The following is a 16,960-nucleotide window of genomic DNA, read 5'->3' on the forward strand; positions in this document are numbered from 1 at the left end:
TCCCTGTTACCTACTGTCATCTCCATAGCTATACTCTGGTTATCTCTGTCGCGTACGCAGACTTGCTGATGTTATCGCAGGTGCAGCAAAATGCTTGTCTTTTTTGCTCCAGCAGTGCAGTAATAATACCTAGCAATACAAAAAATATGCGCATAATCCAAAAAGTAAAACAATTAATTAAATATCAGAACGAGCAATGTCAGAGTCCAGAATATATATATATATATATATATATATATATATATATATACACTGAGTGTACAAAACATTAGGAACACCTTCCTAATATTGACTTGCGCCCCCCTTTTCCCCTCAGAACAGCCTCAATTTGTTGGGGCATGGAGTGTTCCACAGGGATGCTGGCCCATGTTGACTCCAATGCTTTCCACAGTGTCAAGTTGGGTGGTGGACCATTCTTGATACACACGGGAAAATGTTGAGCGTGAAAAACCCAGCAGTGTTGTACTTCTTGACGCACTCAAACCGGTGCGCCTGGCATACCCCATTCAAAGGCACTTAAATATTTTGTCTTGCCCATTCACCCTCTGAATGGCACACATACACAATCCATGTCCCAAGGCTTAAAATCCTTATTTAACCTGTCTCCTCCCCTTCATCTACACTGATTTGAAGTGGATTTAACTGATGACATAAATAAGGGATCATAGCTTTCACCTGGTCAGCCTGTCATGGAAAGAGCAGGTGTTCCTAATGTTTTGTACTGCTCCTTAGACTTGCTTTCAATGAGAATGACAGATCTATAACTCACATTTCTATGTTAATTTTGTCGGGTCTCCCAAAAAGTTACATATTGCAGCTTTAAGAACACCTGCTCTTGCCATGACATCCAGGTGAAAGCTATTATTGTCACTTGTTTATATTTTTAATTAATTTTTTAGGGGGTAGATCAGCTTTAATATTGGAGTTTGATGGAAGCTATAATCTATGTAATTTTCTACATCTCATCCAATCCCCCATATATTTTTCTGTAAATATACAGTACCAGTCAAAAGTTGATTCCATATGTGTTATTTCGTAGTTTTGATGTCTTTGTTTTGATGTCACTATTATTCTACAATGTAAAAATAAAGAAAAACCCTTGAATGAGTAGGTGTGTCCAAACTTTTGACTGGTAGTATATATATATATATATATATATATATATATATATAAAAAAGAAATGTTTTTTTTTTTTTTTTTTTACACATATTTAACCCCTTTTTGGGGTAGGCACAAAACTACCTTCATACTTCCATTCGTTTTTTTTTACCGGTACCGGTTACCTTCAGACGAGTCTCCTGACACTTGTGGGGGACGTAGAACAAAGGGGAGAGTCTCCCCTTTCCATAGAGTGGTGATAATAGTTTGTAGGTCAAACCGTTCGGAAACTACAGACGTTTACATGAGAATACCAGCTGGTCTGCACATGCTCTGCTGACACAGCTTGGGAAGCCAAGCTGACAATATTCTCCTACCCATTCTAGAACCAACCTTCTGGAATATCAATGACTGCAGTGCGTGAGTGCTAGATTCACATTTGTTTGATTTTTTTAATGCAATACCATTGTGCCACTGAACAGAAAGTCTTATATGAGATATTAACATAGTTTGTACAGTTATGATGTATAGGCAGAACAACAAAAGCATATTTTCATTACTCTTTCCTTCCCAATAACTGCTCTCTGGTCTCCCAGCTGATTGATCAAGAAGGGGATGCCAGAAAGCACTGGTGGCTCCCCGTATTCTGACTGAGCAGCTAACTGTAAATAGAGCTGTGAAATAAAAAACATAATGAAGATGTGACCTTGTAGGAGGCTTGTACTTCATATGTGAATGTTTATTTTTATTTTCATTTTCAGTCTGGTGCAGGGGGAAATAACACACACAGACAGACAGACTTTCTAGTTTTAAACGGTGCCAAAGCCACTATGAGCTGGGGTAAGGGCTGGTCGGGGTTTTCACATTTTTAATAATATGTTTCCTGTGTAGTGCTGAAATAACCACGGCAACCACATTGTTAATCTGTGTATGATTGTAAATAATGTGTAAAACTGTTTTTATTGATCCAGAAAAATGATATAAACAAATGACCTGTATACCTATTTAAAATGAAGATGGAACATTAAAAGGAAAACTGGTTATAAACTGAACTGCTGATCTTATATGTTCACTTCTATAGTTTCATCCTCATAAGATCAATCACTCAACAGCATTAACATACCTTGGTCTACTACAGTACACAGCATTCCTTTTTTAGAACCTGTGGCAGTCCCCCATTGTGACTTGATTCAGTATTGACAGTAAACTGCAGTAAATACCCATTGGGGTTTGTTTGACAAATATCACAGCATGTTGGGACTATGAATAGTAACCGATCAATCGATTTAAAAGAGCAAAGCCCAATCCCAGTGTCAGTAAATCTACATGAATTATTCACAGCACATTGATTCAGAATAAGATCCTGAAGCCAAGGCTAAATCATAATTTCAGATCCCTTTATAAGTTCAAAAGGCACTCGCACATCTGAGCTATCTTTTTTGCAGGTGCATGGTAACAGTTGAATAAGATGAGAAAAAAGAAGAAGCCCGCACACTGCTCTCGATAGTATCACTGCTCTTTAATAAGCTTTACGAATCTGCCTCAAGGCCTTCATCAGAGCTGCTGGCCTTGAGGCCGATACGTAAATCTTATTAAAGAGCAGTGATACTACCAAGAGCAGTGTGCGGGCTGCTTCCTCTTTCTCATTTTTTTCAGATCCCTTTATAACCCACAAGCCTAGTCGGGACACATTAGGGAAGACATAAATACATCCACGGACTTTGTTTTATTAAGACCCGCTAGTTGCCTGTTTTATTGATTTGAATGCTGTAGCCTGCTATATTTAGTGTAGACACTTGAGTTGTTATTTCTTTGCTTTCAGGGTGTTTGTCTGTAGCTGGGGAAGCCATGCTCCACTAACACACTCCAGCTAAGATGAATGTCCCACTGATGGATCATTACACCACACTGGGTTTGAAATTGGAAATAGGGTTTGGCTACTGATAGCCCTTCAGACAGAGCCCCAATTATCTGACAGTGACTGATACCGCTATGTGTGCTTATTCCTCTAATAACGACATCTCTCGCTCTCTCTCTCTCTGTCCCAAAGGTTAGGATGCATCTCAGCTTACGATTTGTCCTTGGCTGATTTGTTTTATTAATGCCTAGTTATCATGATTAATCTATGAGTACCTCGAGGGCTGCCTTGAGAAACGCTAAAGACTGGCACTCAAAAGGATTGTAGGCTACTAAATATGAAGAGACAGCAGCATAGTACTACAACAACATGTTGAAAGCAATGATCAGTCCTTGAACATGTACAAGGCTGCATGTGTGTAGAGTACATGCCACAAAATAACTAAGGGTGTCTCTGAGGATTCCCTCCTGTATTGAAAGTGACTCTTGAGTGGAGCAGACACACAGAGACCAGAGAGAGAGAGAGAGTGTGCCTGTGCGTCTGGCTGTGTTGTGTGTGTGTGGCAGAAATACTACAGCTCCCCCCTGATCGTCATATGTTTCCATGACAACTCTGATACGTGAGAGCCGGAGTATTGGTGCATGGAAATGTTTCACAGGACCTTTTCAACTTCCAGCTGATGGATGATTAGAGCTGTGTCTAGAAACATGTAATTGTAACCCTAATTATTATCTATCACCTCCGAAGGACCCGTGGGTTCCATGATAAAGTCGGGTTACAATCAAGTTATTTTCTATAGTTTAATCCTTCCAAGTAGCAGCAGCACGAACAGGTTACAGCTCCATCACTTCACTAATCTGTCACACATCTCTCCTGTGAATCCTCCTCACACGCAGGTGAGTCTGGGAAGGATATTTTCAGAATAATAGTCCCAACATAAAATCTCAATGACAATGCCATAATAAAAGTATATACAGTGGGGAAAAAAAGTATTTAGTCAGCCACCAATTGTGCAAGTTCTCCCACTTAAAAAGATGAGAGAGGCCTGTAATTTTCATCATAGGTACACGTCAACTATGACAGACAAATTGAGAAAAGAAAATCCAGAAAATCACATTGTAGGATTTTTAATGAATTTATTAGCAAATTATGGTGGAAAATAAGTATTTGGTCACCTACAAACAAGCAAGATTTCTGGCTCTCACAGACCAGTAACTTCTTCTTTAAGAGGCTCCTCTGTCCTCCACTCGTTACCTGTATTAATGGCACCTGTTTGAACTTGTTATCAGTATAAAAGACACCTGTCCACAACCTCAAACAGTCACACTCCAAACTCCACTATGGCCAAGACCAAAGAGCTGTCAAAGGACACCAGAAACAAAATTGTAGACCTGCACCAGGCTGGGAAGACTGAATCTGCAATAGGTAAGCAGCTTGGTTTGAAGAAATCAACTGTGGGAGCAATTATTAGGAAATGGAAGACATACAAGACCACTGATAATCTCCCTCGATCTGGGGCTCCACGCAAGATCTCACCCCGTGGGGTCAAAATGATCACAAGAACGGTGAGCAAAAATCCCAGAACCACACGGGGGGACCTAGTGAATGACCTGCAGAGAGCTGGGACCAAAGTAACAAAGCCTACCATCAGTAACACACTACGCCACCAGGGACTCAAATCCTGCAGTGCTAGACGTGTCCCCCTGCTTAAGCCAGTACATGTCCAGGCCCGTCTGAAGTTTGCTAGAGTGCATCCAGAAGAGGATTGGGAGAAAGTCATATGGTCAGATGAAACCAAAATATAACTTTTTGGTAAAAACTCAACTTGTCGTGTTTGGAGGACAAAGAATGCTGAGTTGCATCCAAAGAACACCATACCTACTGTGAAGCATGGGAGTGAAAACATCATACTTTGGGGCTGTTTTTCTGCAAAGGGACCAGGACGACTGATCCGTGTAAAGGAAAAATGAATGGGGCCATGTATCGTGAGATTTTGAGTGAAAACCTCCTTCCATCAGCAAGGGCATTGAAGATGAAACGTGGCTGGGTCTTTCAGCATGACAATGATCCCAAACACACCACCCGGGCAACGAAGGAGTGGCTTCGTAAGAAGCATTTCAAGGTCCTGGAGTCTCCAGATCTCAACCCCATAGAAAATCTTTGGAGGGAGTTGAAAGTCCGTGTTGCCCAGCGACAGCCCCAAAACATCACTGCTCTAGAGGAGATCTGCATGGAGGAATGGGCCAAAATACCAGCAACAGTGTGTGAAAACCTTGTGAAGACTTACAGAAAACGTTTGACCTGTGTCATTGCCAACAAAGGGTATATAACAAAGTATTGAGAAACTTTTGATATTGACCAAATACTTATTTTCCACCATAATTTGCAAATAAATTAATTAAAAATCCTACAATGTGATTTTCTGGAATATTTTTTCTCATTTTGTCTGTCATAGTTGACGTGTACCTATGATGAAAATTACAGGCCTCTCTCATCTTTTTAAGTGGGAGAACTTGCACAATTGGTGGCTGACTAAATACTTTTTTTCCCCACTGTATATTTTATTCCAAAACCATGTCTACATAATTGTAGGAAGCAACATGTACCAACAAATGTAAATAAACCACATCTGAATGACTACATAATAATAACGTAATATGTAGCCTAATTAAAGTGTGTGTTATCAGATAATAGCTGGAGTATTCTAACTGGCCTCGGTCCAAACAGTTGGATGGATTCATTACATACACAGGTGTATTGTTGGGAGCAACACAGGTCAATACATTGACAAGGTACATCCTTGACTGCATCTTTCTCTTGCTGTAATAACAATCTGCTATGGGTCTTATGATTTGAGACAGACAGTAGAGGTGTGTGTCATCAGGTCAGCCCATAAACAAAGACTATGATTCATCACAATGAAATTACTACTTTCTCTTAATCACATCATGAAATAGAATTGAACTTAATTAGCTTACATTCTGAGAAATTACTGTTTTCAGAATTTCATGCTGAGACCAAACTAGAGGAAGGAGAACACCCAGCATAGTTAAATATAGTCAGACATTTCTAAAGTAATGTAAGCCCATTTGTACACACATAGTCCAGCGATTACTCCCCATATTAAGTCCAAAGCTGTTCCATTGTCTCTGTAAGGTCTCACAGAACCCAGCCTCTATCGGCGGTCTAGGATGGGCTAAATCCATAGCTGCTAACAGCTAGCCTGAGCTTCGTCTCTGCTCCAGTTGTCCTCAGCTAATTCTGTGACCCCAGTTCTCCAACAGTCACTATTGACCATCTCTCTTCTGGAAGTCTGCGGAAACTAATAATTCACACAAAGAGCTTATTGGGATCACTGAAAGTCAAACTTTGGCTGGGAGACATTTTGGGTATTTCTCTTTTATTCACTTTGATCATGATCAAGCACATAAAGAATAGGCTACTGCAAAATGTTATCGCAACAGAGATATAATGGCCATTCAGAACTGCCACTGCCACAGCGGAACGTCTGTATTGTTGTGCAGAAATACTCATACATACTTGCAATACTCTCCTATCATGGCTGTGGTTCTGCTGACAACCTCAACAACTAATATCTAAATCATCCTCTAACCTTCTGGCACACCTTTGGCAATTCCAGGTGAATGTGGCAGAATACTGAAATCTGCCAGGGTGAAACCATTTACTTGATCAATTTACCTGCCAATCACCCCTTTATTTAATTGTTTCATTGTGCTTAATTAACAGATGAGTAAGAATTAGTCAACCTGAATTGTGCAGCAGGTTGACAGGAAAGTACAGTTACTTCTGTTTCCAGATGCACAGGTAATAAAGTGCCTCAAACTGATAAAGGCTGTGGAAGCACTTGATAGGGGCTGCAACGACCCCAAGAAACCCCTGCCGTCTGCAGTGGCGCATGTGAGTGGGGTTTGATATTCATTGTAGTAAGGTTTAAGCGCCCGTTGCTGGGCCTAACATATGGAATTGTTTTAAGATGGTCATACCAAGGATCATTTAGCTATTTTATTTTGAATTTTAGGACCCCTGTAGGTATGCATTTTAATTTTTTTTTACAAAAGCTTTGATTAAACATTGAATTTGGCCTTACTGCTATTAGGTCATAGAAATGCATTGAATAACAGATTCATACATGGAAAAACAGATAGTCCAAAAATAAATCAAAAGGAAGTATGTTAAGTGTCTATCTGAGAGATATAAGAAAGCTCAGAAAAAAAAACTTAATATTTAAATCGTTGAATTGTCCGTATATCTTTGACATGGAAATGCCCCATTCACTTCCATGAACCTTTCGGCCCATACTGACATTTGTCAGAGACGGAGAACACTATCATGTTTGTGAAAGTCTCAACTTTCCATAGAGGGGTCATATTAGTATGTAGCCCAAACAGTTAGGACGCTACAGACAGAAGTTGGCACATTGGTGGTACCGACTTCAGACAAATCCCATGACGCTTGTGTGGGGTCTGTGTGAATCTTACGAGAGGTCATGTTAGTTTGTAGCCCTAACCATTTGGACGCTACAGACGTTTTCTTGATATGGTGGATTGAGACGCAGCCCATGCAAAAAAGATATCGCTATCTTAAACAGACGGATCTTGATGGGGATTTTTGTATTATGCTAATTCGATTTCTGGACATCGACTCTAAGGTATTTTTACTGTTTGCTTCTAATTAATTATTTATTTACCTGTTTGATCTCTCCCTCAGGAAACAGAAGAAGTAAAGTAGCGCTGGCCAATGAAAATCACAAGGGAGTGTGTGTGTGTGTGTGTGTGTGTGTGTTTGTGTGTGTGTATGACACAGGCTGACTGATCCACAGGGTGTTCCAGGCTAGAGAAACCCCCACAGTTCTCCAGGGCAGAGGGACTGCTGAGCTGAGCCATTAAAATGACTTAAATAAAAAGTATATAATTTACATAAGTATTCACACCCCTGAGTCAATACATGTTAGAAACGCCTTTGGCAGCAATTACAGCTGTGAGTCTTTCTAGGTAAGTCTCTAAGAGCTTTGCACACCTGGATTATACAATATTTGCACATTATTCTTTTTTAAATTATTCAAGCTCTGTCAAGTTGGTTGTTGATCATTGCTAGACAGCCATTTTCAAGCCGATTTCAGTCAAAGCTTTAACTAGGCCACTCAGGAACATTCAATGTCGTCTTGGTAAGCAACTCCAGTGTATATTTGGCCTTGTGTTTTAGGTTATTGTCCTGCTGAAAGGTGAATTTGTCTCCCAGTGTCTGTTGGAAAGCAGACTGAACCAGGTTTTCCTCTAGGATTTTGCCTGTGCTTAGCTCTATTCCGTTTCATTTCATCATAAAAAACTCTCTAGTCCTTGCCAATGACAAGCATACCCATAACATGATGCAGCCACAACCATGCTTGAAAATATGAAGAGTGGTACTCAGTGATGTCTTGGGTTGGATTTTCCCCAAACATAACGCTTTGTATTCAGGACATGAAATTAATTTCATTGCCACATTTTCTTTGCAGTTTTACTTTAGTGGCTTATTGCAAACAGGATGCTTGTTTTGGAATATTTGTATTCTGTACATGCTTCCTTCTTTTCACTCTGTCAATTAGTAGTGTGAAGTATCTACAATGTTGTTGATCCATTCTCAGTTTTCTCTTATCACAGCCATTAAACTCTGTAATTTCCTTCCTTTCTGGCAACTGAGTTAGGAACGCCGCCTGTATCTTTGTAGTGACTGGGTGTATTGATACACCATCCAAAGTGTAATGAATAACTTCACCATGCTTTTTTTTTTTTATACCCATCTACCCTTCTTTGAAATGCATTGAAAAACCTCCCTTGTCTTTGTGGTTGAATCTGTGTTTGAAATTCACTGCTCGACTGAGGGACCTTATAGGTAATTGTATGTGTGGGGTACAGAGATCAGGTAGTCATTCAAAAATCACGTTAAACACTATTATTGCACACAGAGTGAGTCCATCCAACTTATTATGTGACTTGTTAAGCACATTATTACTCCTGAACTTATTTAGGCTCGCCATAACAAAGGGGTTGAACACTTATTGACTCAAGACATTTCAGGTTTTCATTTGTAATTGATTTGTAAAAATGTCTAAAAACATAATTCCACTTTGACATTATGGGGTATTGTGTGTAGGCCAGAGACACACAATATGAATTTAATCTATTTTAAATTCAGGCTGTAACACAACAAAATGTGGAAAAAGTCAAGGGGTGTGAATACTTTCTGAAGGCACTGTAAGTGAAAATGGCACGTTTCGGTTTTGTAGTAAAAAAAAGATAGCTGTAGATGTGTTTCCAATGACAACATCAACCAATTAGTAGGCATTTAGTAGGCAATTCATACTCATAATTGGTTAAAATCACATGATGCACATCGATGATGTCATTGAAAAAAACGTATCTTCCTGTATCTTTTTTTTCCACAAAAGATAGAAACTTGCCATTTTTACATATGTTGATGTTGGGGTGGTGCTGGAGATAATTTTTTTTTTTTTTAAATAAGAGGCTGTAGTTCCTCTGACAAGGTGTAGCATGGCCATTTGAATTACAATCATGACTTATGATGACGATGATTCAACACAGTATCTCCAGATTCTCATACACTGTGCTGCTGCAGAATTACACATGGCACCTCTCTATATCCGAGAGAAGAGACCCTTTCATCCCATTGCTGTTCAGACGACATTTCATCATTCATAGAACATGGAGTTTAATCTTGGAAGCCTTTGATAACACACTTCCTGTTAAAGATGCAAACAGTGTGATTGTGGAGAACAGTTCACAAGTGACTCCGACTCATGGGGTTTCAACCAGAAGATTGACAGCTCCAAATAAAGCCTGTCTTGACTGGCTGAGAATATTTCCCTGTGTGGGAAGAGACAAGCAGAGAGAGAAAAAAGGACTAGGTTTGTGTTGAGGTTCTTTCTGACTATAGGAAGCAGAGCTCAGCTCTCTGTTTTTGATTGTGCTTTAGTTACAAACTCTCTGACAGCAGCCTTGGACCTCTGGCTTCAGGCTTCGAGACAGGATTTCAAAGGTTGGCCACACAAGACTATGCGACAGCTAACTTGACTTCAAGGTAGCGAGATATAGCGAGGTATAGTGAATATAGTAGACATATTCATAGGCACTAGAAACATTGCTATGATTCAACTGATATGGATGATGACAATTATTGAAATGAATATACAAATATTTCCTTCTTATTTTCCTTTAAAATAATAATTAGGCCCTGCAGAATATTCATAGTCCAGACCCTTTTGAAACTGAAAAAGTAAAAGCCTAGGTTTACATCAGGTATTACTGAAATGATGTTAAATTGTCATTTCCATAAGCTTATTTTTAACCATTTACACATGCATTGCTTATCTGTTATAACCACACACCAGACTATTAGTAGGGACTATTTACATAGAGCACAATTATCTGACTTCTGGAGGCTATTTACATTGCTGTTACATTCCAGGTAGGCCTAAATCAGTGGGCTTATTCCTCAGGTTCGACACACTGGGTCAACACCAGTATCTGTGGTGAAAGCACTCCCCCTGGTGGCTAATAAAGGTACGTCTCATCCAAAACGAGTCGCCTCTCAGAATCACGGCACAGTCCGGAGAAGGCATTTAGAAAATACACACTGACGAACCGGGGTACCTCTGCAAACATTTTCACTGGGGAACAGGTGCATCTTGCATGAGCCCCCCGCGCGCCAAAGGCTGTGGGACCAACACACATTCCTCACTCTGGAAATACACCAATATCGTCAGCATCATCTTCACCTGTGTGAATTATGGAATGCTGAGATTGTCAATCGCGCGCTCGGAGAATCGGATCTCGACCCTCGTGGAGTAGCCCGAGCCTAAGTCATCTTGCACCGAGCAGAATGCGCCCTGGTTTCTGATAGTTAAATCTTTACTTCAGAAATGATACCCTCACAGCAGAATCATGTTGTCACCACTATTGAGACTATGCCTCCTGAAACCATCACGTCATCGCCGACCATGGTTCAAAGGATAAGAAAAGTGTTTAGCAGGTAAGGATGATACATGTTATGCTACTGGACCAAATGGGATTTTAAAAAATGCATACTATTCAGAATCATTTGACATAGCCTATGATTGTTGATTCATTCGGTTATTTTGGAAAGCACCACTTGTCAAGTTTAAAAATTCAGTGCACGTTAATCAAAACGTCATCATCTTCTGAAACAGTAGAGCATTGGTCAGAGAAAGAAAACATATTTCAGCATAGTGTGTGAATACATACAGTTTTATAATACATTATCACTTTTCAATCAATATTGAAATATTGTTTTTGGCTATGTGTTTTTTTATATTTGTATGGAAACAATAGCGTAAATCACAATTACCTAGCTTATTTATTATTGTCTGGCCTCATAATGATGGATAATGTGTTATAGCCTATGAAATGTTTGTTTTTTCATCCTGCTTGTTTGATGCATTTAAAGGGTGTTACTTTTTCTCTCAAATTATGTCCAAAAGACCAAAACCAACATTCCAGATTCTTGGGGGTTCAAATGAACAATTGTAGGCTATTCACTGGTCAGAAAATAATAGTGATTAAGCTACTAGTCTCTGCAAATTCTTTAAGAGTGGTCATCAGAGTAATGTCCAGTGGATGGTCTTTGTACTGTTGTGTGTATCCCCCATCCATAATGAGTTCGTATTCTTGTGCCCGTGGGGGTCTTTCAGCAAAGCCTATTCAAGTGTTCTAGTATAAAACCTGTTGGAGACTCATAGGTTGAAAATAATGGTTTACTTGAGTCATCGACACCCCTAGACAGAAAAGACCAGACATTCATTACCACACCCCAGGACCAGAGTGTCTTAAGTGGCTAAATGAATACTCTCTGTTGCTTGCTTTTATTCCTCTCTCTCCTAAACTTTGGTTTGGATCAACGCTGTGTGTGTGTGTGTGTGTTTACCAGTGCCATATCACCTTAAGAAGTGTGTGTGGGTGTACACTCTAGACTTGAGCAAGTGGTAGTTTCCTCTCTTGTGGAATGTGTGTGGCATGTGCTTGTGTATCAGCTTGTTGTGTGTACCTCTGAGCCTCAGACGGGGTAATGGAGGTCCAGCTGCAACAATGAGAGGGCACAGTGGAGGATGACAGCTGGTGTTCTTGTCTTGGTTGGCCTGCTATTTACTCTCCTCCTCTCCTTGCCATCTGCTGGCCCTTTCATTCCTAGTTCTCCCATTTAGCCAGAGAACAATGTCCTGCAAGGTGTAATTTGTGCAGACTCAGATCGGGTTGCCCACTGTGCTGCTCTGGGGCTATTGTTGTCACTCCCTGTTGTATCTCTTAACAGGGCTGTTGCCAAGGGCTGCACAAAGAATCAAGCTTCAAGGCTTCTCGGACCAGCTGGAAGTTACTGTACTGAGCTGTCCGAGAGTACAATAACTCTTTCTATTCTTAGAGATATGAAATAGACCATCCCTGACATAAAGTTCAAGTTTAAGTTTTATTTGTCAATGCTTAACTCGCAAGCCCTACCCAACAGTGCAGCATTTAATATTTAAAAAAGTATAATTAATAAGAAAAAATTAGAAAAAACACATGAGAAATAAGAAAGAGAGGAAAATTGACTGTGTCCATAAAATGTATATAGTATGTACAGTGGGGAGAACAAGTATTTGATACACTGCCAATTTTGCAGGTTTTCCTACTTACAAAGCATTTAGAGGTCTGTAATTTTTATCATAGGTACACTTCAACTGTGAGAGACGGAATCTAAATCAAAAATCCAGAAAATCACATTGTATGATTTTTAAGCAATTAATTTGCATTTTATTGCATGACATAAGTATTTGATACATCAGAAAAGCAGAACTTAATATTTGGTACAGACACCTTTGTTTGCAATTACAGAGATCATACGTTTCCTGTAGGTCTTGACCAGGTTTGCACACACTGCAGCAGGGATTATGGCCCACTCCTCCATACAGACCTTCTCCAGATCCTTCAGGTTTCGGGGCTGTCGCTGGTCAATACGGACTTTCAGCTCCCTCCAAAGATTTTCTATTGGGTTCAGGTCTGGAGACTGGCTAGGCCACTCCAGGACCTTGAGATGCTTCTTACGGAGCCACTCCTTAGTTGCCCTGGCTGTGTGTTTCGGGTTGTTGTCATGCTGGAAGACCCAGCCACGACCCATCTTCAATGCTCTTACTGAGGAAAGGAGGTTGTTGGCCAAGATCTCGCGATACATGGCCCCATCCATCCTCCCCTCAAAACGGTGCAATCGTCCTGTCCCCTTTGCAGAACAGCATCCCCAAAGAATGATGTTTCCACCTCCATGCTTCACGGTTGGGATGGTGTTCTTGGGGTTGTACTTATCCTTCTTCTTCCTCCAAACACGGCGAGTGGAGTTTAGACCAAAAAGCTCTATTTTTGTCTCATCAGACCACATGACCTTCTCCCATTCCTCCTCTGGATCATCCAGATGGTCATTGGCAAACTTCAGACGGGCCTGGACATGTGCTGGCTTGAGCAGGGGGACCTTGTGTGCGCTGCAGGATTTTAATCCATGACGACGTAGTGTGTTCCTAATGGTTTTCTTTGAGACTGTGGTCCAAGCTCTCTTCAGGTCATCGACCAGGTCCTGCCGTGTAGTTCTGGGCTGATCCCTCACCTTCCTCATGATCATTGATGCCCCACGAGGTGAGATCTTGCATGGAGCCCCAGACCGAGGGTGATTGACCATCATCTTGAACTTCTTCCATTTTCTAATAATTGCACCAACAGTTGTTGCCTTCTCACCAAGCTGCTTACCTATTGTCCTGTAGCCCATCCCAGCCTTGTGCAGGTCTACAATTTTATCCCTGATGTCCTTACACAGCTCTCTGGTCTTGGCCATTGTGGAGAGGTTGGAGTCTGTTTGATTGAGTGTGTGGACAGGTGTCTTTTTATACAGGTAACGAGTTCAAACAGGTGCAGTTAATACAAGTAATGAGTGGAGAACATGAGGGCTTCTTAAAGAAAAACTAACAGGTCTGTGAGAGCCGGAATTCTTACTGGTTGGTAGGTGATCAAATACTTATGTCATGCAGTAAAATGCAAATGAATTACTTAAAAATCATACAATGTGATTTTCTGGATTTTTGTTTTAGATTCCGTCTCTCACAGTTGAAGTGTACCTATGATAAAAATTACAGACCTCTACATGCTTTGTAAGTAGGAAAACCTGCAAAATCGGCAGTGTATCAAATACTTGTTCTCCCCACTGTATAAGCTGGAAGTAGAGGCCTAAGCGTTGTTGTTCATTAGTTTACTCCAATTAGGGAAGGGGTGGTGGGGTTGGAAAGTAATAAAGGGAAATATATTTAAAAAAAGGATATGTACAGTTGAAGTCGGAAGTTTACATACACCTTAACAAAATACATTTAAACTCAGTTTTTCACAATTCCTGACATTTATTCCTAGTAAAAATGCACTGTCTTAGGTCAGTTAGGATCACCACTTTATTTTAAGAATGTGAAATGTCAGAATAATAGTAGAGAGAATGATTTATTTCAGCTTTTATTTCTTTCATCACATTCCCAGTGGGTCAGAAGTTTACATACACTCAATTAGTATTTGGTAGCATTGCCTTTAAATTGTTTAACTTGGGTCAAACGTTTCGAGTAGCCTTCCACAAGCTTCCCACAATAAGTTGGGTGAATTTTGGTCCATTCCTCCTGACAGAGCTGGTGTAACAGAGTCAGGTTTGTAGGCCTCCTTGCTCGCACACACTTTTTCAGTTCTGCCCACAACTTTTCTATAGGATTGAGGTCAGGGCTTTGTGATGGCCACTCCAATACCTTGACTTTGTTGTCCTTAAGCCATTTTGCCACAACTTTGGAGTATGCTTGTCCATTTGGAAGGCCTATTTGCGACCAAGCTTTAACTTCCTGACTGATGTCTTGAGATGTTGTTTCAATATATCCACATAATTTTCCTTCCTCATGATGCCATCTATTTTGTGAAGTGAAGTGCACCAGTCCCTCCTGCAGCAAAGCACCCCCACAGCATGATGCTGCCATCCCTGTGCTTCACGGTTGGGATGGTGTTCTTCGGCTTGCAAGCGGCCCCCTTTTCCTCCAAACATAACGATGGTCATTATGGCCAAACAGTTCTATTTTTGTTTCATCAGACAAGAGGACATTTCTCCAAAAAGTATGATCTTTGTCCCCATGTGCAGTTGCAAACCGTAGTCTGGCTTTTTTATGGTGGTTTTGGAGCAGTGGCTTCTTCCTTGCTGAGCGGCCTTTCAGGTTATGTCTATATAGGACACGTTTTATGTGGATATAGATACTTTTGTACCTGTTTCCTCCAGCATCTTCACAAGGTCCTTTGCTGTTGTTCTGGGATTGATTTGCACTTTTTGCACCAAAGTACGTTCATCTCTAGGAGACAGAACGCGTCTCCTTCCTGAGCGGTATGACGGCTGAGTGGTCCCATGGTGTTTATACTTGCGTAATATTGTTTGTACAGATGAACGTGGTACCTTCAGGCGTTTGGAAATTGCTCCCAAGGATGAACCAGACTTGTGGAGGTCTACAATCTTTTTTCTGAGGTCTTGGCTGATTTCTTTTGATTTTCCCATGATGTCAAGCAAAGAGGCACTGAGTTTGAAGGTAGGCCTTGAAATACATACACAGGTACACCTCCAATTGACTCAAATGATGTCAATTAGCCTATCATAAGGTTCTAAAGCCATGACATCATTTTCTGGAATTTTCCAAGCTGTTTAAAGGCACAGTCAACTTAGTGTATGTCAACTTCTGACCCACTGGAATTGTGATACAGTGAAATAATCTGTTTGTAAACAATTGTTGGAAAAATTACTTGTCATGCACAAAGTAGATGTCCTAACCGACTTGCCAAAACTATAGTTTGTTAACAAGAAATTTGTGGAGTGGTTGAAAAACAAGTTTTAATGACTCCAACCTAAGTGTATGTAAACTTCCGACTTCAACTGTATATGTATTTATATGTATGTATGTACAGTGGGGAGAACAAGTATTTGATACACTGCCGATTTTGCAGGTTTTCCTACTTACAAAGCATGTAGAGGTCTGTAATTTTTTATCATAGGTACACTTCAACTGTGAGAGACGGTTGGAATCCAGGCTCTGCTGTAGCCGGCCGCAACCGGGAGACGAATGGGGCGGCGCACAATTGGCCCAGCGTCGTCCAGGGTAGGGGAGGGAATGGCCGGCAGGGAGGTAGCTCAGTTGGTAGAGCATGATGTTTGCAACGCCAGGGTTGTGGGTTCGATTCCCACGGGGGGCCAGTATGAAGAAAAAAAAAAAGAATAATGTATGCACTAACTGTAAGTCGCTCTGGATAAGAGCGTCTGCTAAATTACGTAAATGTAAATGTAAAATATTATGGCAAGAACAGCTCAAATAAGCAAAGAGAAATGACAGTCCATCATTACTTTAAGACATGAAGGTCAGTCAATCCAGAAAATTTGTGCAGTCGCAAAAACCATCAAGCGCTATAATAATAATAATAATAATATGCCATTTAGCAGACGCTTTTATCCAAAGCGACTTACAGTCATGCGTGCATACATTTTTTTTTTGTGTATGGGTGGTCCCGGGGATCGAACCCACTACCTTGGCGTTACAAGCGCCGTGCTCTACCAGCTGAGCTACAGAGGACCACTATGATGAAACTGGCTCTCATGAGGACCGCCACAGGAAAGGAAGACCCAGAGTTACCTCTGCTGCATAGGATAAGTTCATTAGAGTTAATTGCATCTCAGAAATTGCAGCCCAAATAAATGCTTCACAGAGTTCAAGTAACAGACACATTTTAACATCAACTGTTCAGAGGAGACTGTGTGAATCAGGCCTTCATGGTCGAGTTGCTGCAAAGAAACAACTTCTAAAGGACACCAATAAGAAGAAGAGACTTGCTTGGGCCAAGAAACACGAGCAATGGACATTAGACTGGTGGAAATCTGTCCTTTGGTCTTATGAGG

The 16,960-nt window shown here is 40.7% G+C and overlaps 1 protein-coding gene across 1 annotated transcript in view; it reads left to right on the forward strand.

Annotated features, from left to right (window-relative positions):
• Positions 1 to 10,895: 10,895 nt before the first annotated feature.
• slc35f1 (solute carrier family 35 member F1) overlaps positions 10,896 to 16,960 on the forward strand; it is a gene marked incomplete at both ends in the record, with an annotated part of 131,260 nt that continues 125,195 nt past the window's right edge. Inside the window, one exon of the mRNA XM_084149449.1 lies at positions 10,896 to 11,005. Within this exon, the coding sequence (XP_084005575.1) occupies positions 10,896 to 11,005 (110 nt within the window). The remainder of the gene's footprint in view (positions 11,006 to 16,960) is intronic.

This window comes from Coregonus lavaretus (assembly GCF_964263955.1).
Source record: "Coregonus lavaretus genome assembly, chromosome: 31".
NCBI classification, from domain to species: Eukaryota; Metazoa; Chordata; class Actinopteri; order Salmoniformes; family Salmonidae; genus Coregonus; species Coregonus lavaretus.